General features: G+C 27.0%; 2 protein-coding genes across 2 annotated transcripts; both read left to right on the forward strand.

The window, feature by feature from the left end:
• The first annotated feature begins 1,754 nt into the window (after positions 1-1,754).
• On the forward strand, positions 1,755-3,600 carry LOC113385692 (putative GPI-anchor transamidase). The gene is made up of 8 exons (XM_026623538.1): positions 1,755-1,766; positions 1,880-2,158; positions 2,324-2,435; positions 2,704-2,800; positions 2,865-2,982; positions 3,053-3,163; positions 3,239-3,402; positions 3,467-3,600. The coding sequence occupies exons 1-8, from the start codon at positions 1,755-1,757 to the stop codon at positions 3,552-3,554; spliced, it is 981 nt and encodes a 326-aa protein (XP_026479323.1). The 3' UTR covers positions 3,555-3,600.
• A 2,428-nt stretch (positions 3,601-6,028) lies between these two features.
• Positions 6,029-7,938, forward strand: LOC113385704 (protein rhomboid-like). Its single transcript, XM_026623546.1, has 6 exons — positions 6,029-6,456; positions 6,650-6,827; positions 6,897-7,110; positions 7,465-7,627; positions 7,709-7,776; positions 7,930-7,938. Exons 1-6 carry the CDS (start codon positions 6,285-6,287, stop codon positions 7,936-7,938), a joined length of 804 nt encoding a protein of 267 aa, XP_026479331.1. The 5' UTR covers positions 6,029-6,284.
• Positions 7,939-10,035: the final 2,097 nt, after the last annotated feature.

Raw genomic sequence — 10,035 nt, forward strand, 5'->3', positions numbered from 1 at the left:
GTGGCATATTTTATACATGGAGTTTATTAATATAATATATTATATTTTTTGATCCCAGAGTAGACTTGTAATTCGATTCTAATCAAAAGAGCCACTTTATAAGAAATGTGCAGAACTCGTACTAGGCTAAGCAATTATTATATGTACAGTACACTATTTCACTATTCAGAGTAAACCATGAACAAAATGGAAACCCATGTTTTATCTCATTTTTTTTTTATTTTTAAATTATTTATACATGGTATTCCAATTTATGCAATAAATTAAAATATGGCAATTAATGCGGACCATTTATAACTTTGAATTTTATATGTATTAATTATTCAGTAGTTTACTCAAACCATATATGCCGATACCAAATCGGTAAGCTTTTCTCCAGAAACTTTAAAGTCGAATTAACCTAATTAATAAATCACGAAATAAATTAAGTTCAGGAATAGAGTAGCTTGAAAACATACTTTAGCATTAGAAAAATGACACATAGTTCATAGAAACAACTTATTAAAAAAATATAATGTGATATGAATTAAATATAAATTAAATGCTTTATATTTATAAATATTGTAAACTATACAAATAGAAGTTACATGGTATATTAAAATTGTGTCCTCATTATTAGTTTGTTTAGTTATTATTAAAATATTATTAATAGTAACGCATAATGTAAAGGGGCCTTATTCAAGGTTCTCAAAATTGATATGGATTATAAAATTTGAAAAAAATTAAAAGAAATAAATATTATAGAATAACTATTATTATACAATGTTAAAATCATTGACAAATTTAAATCCTTATATTGTTGCAAGAATTAAAAAATATATGACAAAAATATATCCTATATAAATGTTTTTTCTTAATTTAAAATTATTTTAAATGTATTCAAAAATAAAGTTAAGTCTGAAAGATACTTTAAAAACTTTGCTTGTAGTATTGGGTCACATATAGGCCCATGATATTATTACATATAGGACAAAACATATTCAAAATTTAGTTATTAATATTGCTTTGATTAATATTGGTTATTTAATTATTAACAATAAGGTATATCATTCAAAACTCAATCATTTGTGACTATTTGAGGAATTTACCCGCACTTACATGTTTTAGTAAAGTTTTTAACATAATTAAATATTTCCCAAAATAGTTATTACCCAAATAATATAGCAATATAGGGTTTAATGTAGTTAAATAAAAAACTGATTTATAAAATTTTGCAAAAAATGATTAAATATAAACAAATTGTTTGATAGAAGCCATTCTGATCAATTTAATATATTCTGTCAGATTATTAAACAAATCCATCCTTTGAATACAAATATCACTAGGTGTAGGTGGCATTTTGCCAAAGCAATTGCCTGAACTTCTCGATAATGAACTGAACCGTTTATTTTCAAAATACACGTACCCATACATGCTTTTTCAAATTTTTGTATAAAACGTCGAGAATATATAAAATTAACAAATCGGATTTTCTGGCAAAAACATTAACTTCTCCTTCGAAACGTTAAAAAAAAAAACTATCATCTATGTATGTATATCAAAATTATTTCATATGAGATTTTTGGTGATTATCATGAATAAGGTCTATCTTAGAGGGCAGTACTATTTTATTCAAGTTTATCAATATCATTTAATAAAATGTCATTCGGATTTGATTGTAAACAATAGTTACAAATAATAATATAATAAATAATGTTATTTTCCTTAAATATATAGAAAACCCACTGTGATAATAGTTAATGCAATTTAGAATCATGTTGAGACTAGTATTAATAACCTTTGTTTTTGGAGTATACATGCCATTCCAAATGTATGTTTTAGTTTTAGGTTAATTTCAAACCAAGTTAAAATATTTTTATTTATATTTTATGATTTCTAGATTCCTGAAGATTTCGTGAAATCTACACACACCAACAATTGGGCAGTGCTCGTAGATACATCTCGGTTTTGGTTTAATTATAGACATGTAGCCAATGTTTTATCTATCTATCGAAGTGTTAAACGTCTTGGCATACCAGATAGTCAAATTATTTTAATGATAGCTGATGACATGGCTTGTAATCCAAGAAATCCCAGACCTGCGACTGTTTTCAATAATGCAAATCAACATATTAATGTATATGGAGATGATGTCGAAGTAGATTATAGAGGATATGAGGTTTATATACAAAATTGATACTAATACGAATTTATTCTTATGTAGCGCTTCACTTTTAATTATAAAAGTCTTAATATGATAACTACAATTCATTCAATCAATGTTTGATGCAAAATGAAGAACTGATTTTTATTTTAATATTTTGCTATGTCAATTGCAATATAGGTAACAGTAGAAAATTTCATCCGTTTATTAACTGGAAGATTGCCCCCTGAAACACCGAGATCAAAACAGTTGTTAAGTGATGAAGGGAGCAATATTTTAATTTACTTAACAGGTACCTTTCTTTCCAAATAAATGTAATTCTGAATAATTGAAAAAAAATGTTATAAAATTAATTACATATAATATTTGATTTAACTTTGTTTTGGTTGGAGTTGTTTGTGCGAAGAGTTTATAACTTTAATCACAAATCTTATATTTACTTCAATACATTTGGTTATGCATGATCTTAACATATTAATTAAATGATTTGCTATAATTACTTTTTCAATAGTAACAGAAATTGTAAATGAATTTATAACTTGAAATTTATTATATCATAGGGCATGGAGGTGATGGATTTTTAAAATTCCAAGATTCAGAAGAGGTTACTAGTCAAGAATTAGCTGATGCATTACAGCAAATGTGGCAGAAACGAAGGTATTATCAAATCTTTAACACTGCCAAATAACAAAGCCAAACTAATTAATTTATATGATTTTAGATACAATGAACTATTCTTCATGATCGATACATGTCAAGCAGCTTCCATGTATGAAAAGTTTTACTCGCCAAATATTTTAGCTGTTGCAAGTAGTTTACTTGGAGAAGATTCATTATCGGTTTGTATGCTATATACATTCAAATACAAAATGTACAAATGAACATAAAAATCATAAATTTCATTTTCAGCATCATGTGGATCCTGCCATTGGTGTGTATATAATAGATAGATATACATACTATGCATTAGATTTCCTAGAAAAAGTTCATCAAAGCAGTACTAGAAGTATGGCTGATTTTGTAAGTAGAGATCAAATAATTTGATACAAGTGATGTTCATACAAGAAATAAATAATAAATTATGATTTATTACAGTTGAAGGTGTGTCCAAAAAGTGTTTGCATTTCAACAGTTGGTGTCCGAAAAGATTTATTTAAAAGAGATGTTAGTAAAGTTCCAATTACAGACTTTTTTGGAAGCGTTAGACCAATCGAGATTACATATGATGCAATTAATATTACAATTACTGAATCCAAAGAGTAAGTAATATTATCAGCACTTGCATTCTTGAAAACTTGTGTAATATATGTTTGCATTTTACAGAGACTCGAAAGAATCCGCAGAAAGTACAAGACCTCAAAATAAAAGATATTACTATGCTGAGCAATTTCCAAGTCATTTATTTAAATAAAATTAAACTTTTTTAACTTTTATTTTATATTATTTTAAGTTATCTAGTCTGCATTAATAAATAATTGCTTGACAGAGTATTTCTATATTGTTTTTGTACTATTGAAATAAATACTGAAACATAGTAGTGGTATCATTATATTTGATGATATATACATTTTGAACGTTTGTTTGGTGTTTCGGATTTAATATATTTGCTTTCTCAGGGTTTTAAATTATATAGATTCCAATATTAAGAAAAGTATTCTAAGTGCAAAATTAACCATTTCTCAAATAGTTTTTTTGTAATAAGCATACTAAATTAAATGATTTTTTTTTCATTCCTTATTTTGTAAAACTAATTAGGAATTGTGCAGATTAATGTACCTTTTTTTTAATATTTCAAGGAATCAGAAAATATTTGATAGAGATCGTTTAATAACATTGCATGATTTACTTGCTATACAAAATCACCATTTTCGTAATTAACTAGTAATTTTTTTCTGTAGAAATAATAAAAGCCCCTCGATTGATTTCAAATTTTATTAACATTCACGGGCTTTAAGTGAAATTCGGTAGAACCGTTTCATCGCATTTTTTTCCATTACACGTTGTTCGATTTGTCATACATTTCTAATCGAAATTTAAACTAGTGGTGTATGGCATCGTGCCTTAAGGCAAATTGTCGGAACTTCCCGTACCGTAATGAAATATTCGAGAAATATTGAATGTTTTCAAATAGATCATTATAAATATTCTGTAACATTGTATACATTTATAAGAATTATATAAACTGAATCACGAAGTCAAAAATATTTATTCAAAGTGAGCTTTGAAACTTTAGCCAGAATTAAAATTGCAATCTGAATTATTTTCGATATACAAAAAAAAATGAAATTTTTTTTTTTCCAAAAGCAATTGTTTTGTCAACACAAGCAGAAAGTTTTTTGAATAATTCAATTTGGATGCTTATCTCTCAAAAACTGCCATTTTTTGTATATTTAGCTCTGTATCTTCGAAATGGCTGGGCCTGTCTTTGCCAAAAACTAATAGCCATTTCTCTCAATCATTACTCTCAAAAACTCGATTCCTATTTTTTGCGCTCTTTGCTTTTTATCTTCATATCGGCTGGACCTGCCTTTGCCTACATCTCCCTATCAATAGGAATCGAATGTTTTTTGAACCATTCAAATCGGTTGATCCGTGCGCCCGAAAACATGAACAAAAAAATGCGGACACACACACACAAACATCCATTTTTTCTGAAACCTTCAAAACGTCGAGAAATGCAAAAAACTTCATTTTCGATTTTCGGCCCATTACTATGACTACCCTACGGGAAGTTAAAAAAAAATGGCAGTTATATTCCATTTTTTATGTATTCATTGTTCAAGAACACCTTAATGCAAAAATGTAGCATACTCTACTAAGTATGTTTATAAAAAAACATATACCATTTTAAATTTTAAAAGATCATTCGTAAAAATAGCTTAGTTTTAAATACTAATATTATTAATTTCCATAAAAAATATCTAAGAAATCATAAGTGAAATGTGTTTTTATATATCAAGAAGAACGATTACTTCGATAGGTTGTACAACCATGCTCAATTCTCATATATTATTTATTGTCTTTAATTTTCGCGCATTCAGCAACTTTTGTGCGTGACTAATTTTATATTTTTTAAATTATGATAACAAGAAGTCATTGCAATTGGTTTCCTAATCGAATGTTTTTCTTTAGCATCAGTAAGCAAAACAAAGTGTGTTTTAAATTAAAATAAAAATAATTACAGATCAGATTATGGTTTAAGTTCGTACTGACTCTAAATCATACTTTATGTGGTGAAATAAAAAAATGTTATCGTCAATAAGTAAAGTTATAATATTTGCTTGTTTATTCTAAAATATAGATTAATATTAACTTCGACAATAAATGCTTCGGTGCAATTTCTTAATTAATGTGCAAATCATTTAAACTCTACAATTTAATCGAGAAAGGTATTTGTGATAATAATATATTATGATAGCATTGATTAGAATTATCATATATTATACGATATAATCAAATATCAATGTCTGAAGGTGTTTGATAACAGATGATACATAAATAAAAATATGGCGCTAACATTAATTAAAATTAATGTTAGCGCCATTAATTTTATGTTTATGTGAATATTTGCACTTCGCGGAGTTGCGCAAAATTTCAATTTTTATTTCTCAAAATAGTTTCATCAAATATTCTCTGACAATTGAATAAATTTTAAAAAAATATTCCCGGGCTAATTCTGCAAAAACTCTGCATGTGTTGATATATATCTGATTCACTATAATCATTATGTTTCGATTTTGTATGCACAATTACTTTTTCAGAAGCAGTACCTTATGATAAAAATTCAAAGTTGTTGTTTCAAGAAATGTATTTTTAATTTAATTAAATAATAGTGTAATAATTTATAAATAGTGATTATTATATTTTCTAGTTAATAAAATGTGTACTCAGAGAAGGATATCACAATTAGAGATGGAATATAATATACCGTTGAGGGAAACTGATCAATATATCAGATACCTATTCGGGAAGGTAAAATTATAATAAATCAAAGTTTATGTATGCACGTTAACAATAATTCATTGTATTTTGAAAGTATGACACAGATAATGATAACTTGATATCTGTCAGAGAATTACAAAGAATTGTAGAGAGAAGTGAATATAATAATGAGTTTCCAGAATCTGCCACTCAGTATCTTATGAGTTTGGGCGACTCTAATCATTCCCGGTTTTTGGACTTCGATGAATTTTATGCACTATTTCGACATTCGAAAGCGAAAACAACATTTGGAGTTTTGTTCCAACGTTTTATAAATGAGAATTATGTGAAGAAGTTGATCCCTAAAACTCAATATACAAGAGCGGGTAATGGTAAAGTATCATTAAAAGTTCTATGTTAGAAATCATTTTAAAATCACATCTTATTAAATCGTTTAATTTCAAATAAATAATATGAATAACAAATTATTTCTTTAATAGTTAAACGATTTATATAAGTTCCTTGTTGAATGTAATATCTTAAGTTGTTTGGAAAATATTATGATCTTCTTGAATATATGTACAGATTATGAAGACAAATATTCGTGCCGTACTCTGCCATATGGCATTATTATGTTGTCATTAATGCAAATTGCAGTCTTTGCCATTAGGGATTATAGTAATGTTGCAGAAATATTAATGTTTAAGCCAAAAGAAAGACTTGAAGTTTGGAGATATGCCACATATATGCTCGTACATGAGCGGTAGGTATGTAAAATATAACATTATAATAATGGAATTGTATTATAATATTATTTCTTGATTATTCGTAGGTATTTTCATTTTATTAGCAATTTGATCATTCAAATATTACTGGGTATACCCCTAGAATGCGTTCATGGTTCGTTAAGAATAACAAAAATTTATTTGCTTGGTGTAATATTTGCTTCTTTGAGTACTTTTGTATTTAATCCATATGATAACTTGATTGGGGCATCCGCTGGAGTATTTGCAATAATAACTGCTCATTTGGCCAATGTGATAATTGTAAGTATATTTATGCAATTATTATTTTATTTTTTAATTACTATATTCAATTACAAACGTCATCTTGTGAGTTGTTGTCTGCGAGTCGATTAAAAGAATATCGGTTCTAAATGTGCTGCATTTTTAAATATTCGTCGTCCGCAATGAAAAATGTTAAAGAAGTACTGAGGAAACAGAAAAACTGATTTAAATAGAATATATTTTTCAGTAAAACGTATTAGAATGAAGCATCAACGTCATATCAACGATATGAGCAAACACAAATTGATTTTATATGAACTAATACAGGGCTATTGATAAGTTAATCAACATAAAATAACATATATAAAATATGTGAAAATTTTATTTTTATAGAATTATAAGGAAATGGATTTAGTTTTTGTACACATAAGTATTTTGATACTGATAGCCTTAATTCATGTCGGTAGTGCTGTTTGTCCCCTTATGAATACTCAAGGATTGAACAAAGAAATAGCAAATGTAGCTTTGATAGCTCATTTATCTGGAGCAATAACTGGTAATCATATACATAAGTTTTATTATATTATTAATGAATAAGAATTCATTATTTATTTTGATTATTGTAAATTTTTAACAGGTTTTCTCATCGGCATCGGCGTCTTACGAAATATTAAAGACTATAATTGGGAAAGAAAATTATGGATAGTAACAAAATATATATTTATTTTCTTGTTCGTTTTTGCTACAATATTGAATATTTATCCTGATCTTCTGGAACATCTAATCGAATTTTACAGTTCTCTTTTTTATGATTAATTTTATGAACTTAACTTGTAATAATACATTTTTTTGTATTAGGTATTTTAATAATAAATGTCTCATATTAAGAAGATTTGTTTCATTATTGTTAAGAAATATTTTTGTATGAAATCTTCATACTAACTGTTAATTCCGAAATTTGAATAATTTATGAAAATTTATATAGGTATACACAGTGGCGTCGGTAGCAAATTTTTTATGTGTGGGCTTGTTTTTTCTTTGTAGACATTTGAGACAATATCATATTTTGAGATTGATGGGTGGGCTCAGCCCACACGGTTTCGACGCCACTGGGTATACATAAACACAAGTATCTAAGAAGGTTATTTGAAAATTGCATATTCATTTTGAATAATGGAAATTTTCGTAGTTTAGTGGTAAGAACCTCGGCCCTGCAACTTCATTTTGTGTTCGGATTCCGCACTATATACAATCACAATATGCATATTAAAATATATATTTCCAAGTTAGTGTAGAGGCATACAGTCTTTAGCGCGTGACGTTTAAAAGTCCGTAAAAATGCCTTCTAATGAAGCTAGGTAGTAATAATTCAGGGATAGAACAATTTATTGAAATAGAGACATAGAAAATCATAAAACGATGACTTTTTTAAAAAAAGCGTAAATAAAGTAAATAAAATAGTAAGTAAGTAATTAAAGTATTTTCCCTCGTTGTTAGTTTTTTTGGGGTGTGCACCGATATTTACTTTACGAGACTTCAATATAATTTTTAAGTATATGTTATTTAATTGTTTTATAAGAAGTACTGCTAATTTTAAGTTAGATTCAACAGTTTTTTATATAACGTCTATAAAAGCTTACACGTGGGTGGATAAAGGGAACAACGGAACCTTTACTCTGACTGGTGTAAGGTGTAAACAATAAAAAATAGTAAACAAAAAAGCAATTTTACAAGAGATAAATTAAATCATTCAAACTCTGCTAACATTACTGACAAAATACCTGATAATATACAGTGTATTTTTGTAAAAAATGTACCCATGAAATTCATATTTTGCATTGGTTAATCATTTTAGCTATTTTTTCCTAAAATTTCGTCAAAATTTAAAATAAGACATTGGACCCCTGGCCACCCCAATTTACTACGTCTATGGAGAAATTATTAAAAAACAGCAAAATTTAAAAGATCCAGATGAAAATTTTTTGAAAAACAGCAAAAAACACATTTTTACAATGTTGCATCTAGGAGTTTTACTGAACATAGTCAAATAGTTGTTTATTTGATATGTGTTATTTGTTGTGATATAATTGGTTTGGTTTTTACAATATAATTGCTCAAAATCAAATTGAACCTTTGTGCCTCGTCTAACCTATTATATACAATATATTCTATTTGTTAATTGTTAATTTGTACAATATATTCTATTTGTTAATTGTAGAGTAAGTTATATAGTAATCGCAAAAAAATCGAAAATGAAAATTTTTATATATCTTTATGTTTCAAAGCTTTCTGAACATTTTGGCATACCTTAGGAAAAATGAATGCATGAGTGTGTGTGTTTACGTGTGTATGTGCGGATATCAACCAATTCCAATGATTCAAGAAACATTCGATTTCTATTGGTAAGTAGATGTGAGGATTAGTTTTTAGTAAAAGCAGCTCCAGCCGTTCCGGAGATACGGGGCAAAAAGTGCCAATAATGGTAATTAAATTTTTGCTAGAACGGAGCGTCCGATTTTAATGATTCAAAAAACGTTTTATTTGTATTGGCGAAATAAAAAAACTGGTGAAATTTTTGGGAACACAGGTATATCGTTTCCAAAGATCCGGAAAAAGTGAAGAAAAAATGTCCTTTGGCGGATAAAAATGATCATTAGACATATGCACATCAAATTTTTACATTAATATATAACTGTAACAAATGTAGCTGAATGTACTTTGTATAGCTTGCTATGAAAAATAAATCAAAAAAAAAAAAAATTTACATGTTTTACAGATATTTTATAGATTTTACAAAATTTACAAAATATTTCAAAGTATGAAAAAAAATCTAATTTTTCAAAAAGGTCAATTTTTTATCAAAAATTTTGAAAATCTCAAAAATCGATTTTTTTCAAAGTTCTAAAAAAAATTTATTAAAATTTTTAATTTTTAGTACGGGAAGTACCAGCAATTTGCCTTAAG

Source organism: Ctenocephalides felis, unplaced genomic scaffold, assembly GCF_003426905.1.
Source record: "Ctenocephalides felis isolate EL2017-DRISC unplaced genomic scaffold, ASM342690v1 CF-g0.4_SCAFFOLD_00845, whole genome shotgun sequence".
In the NCBI taxonomy this organism is placed as follows: Eukaryota; Metazoa; Arthropoda; class Insecta; order Siphonaptera; family Pulicidae; genus Ctenocephalides; species Ctenocephalides felis.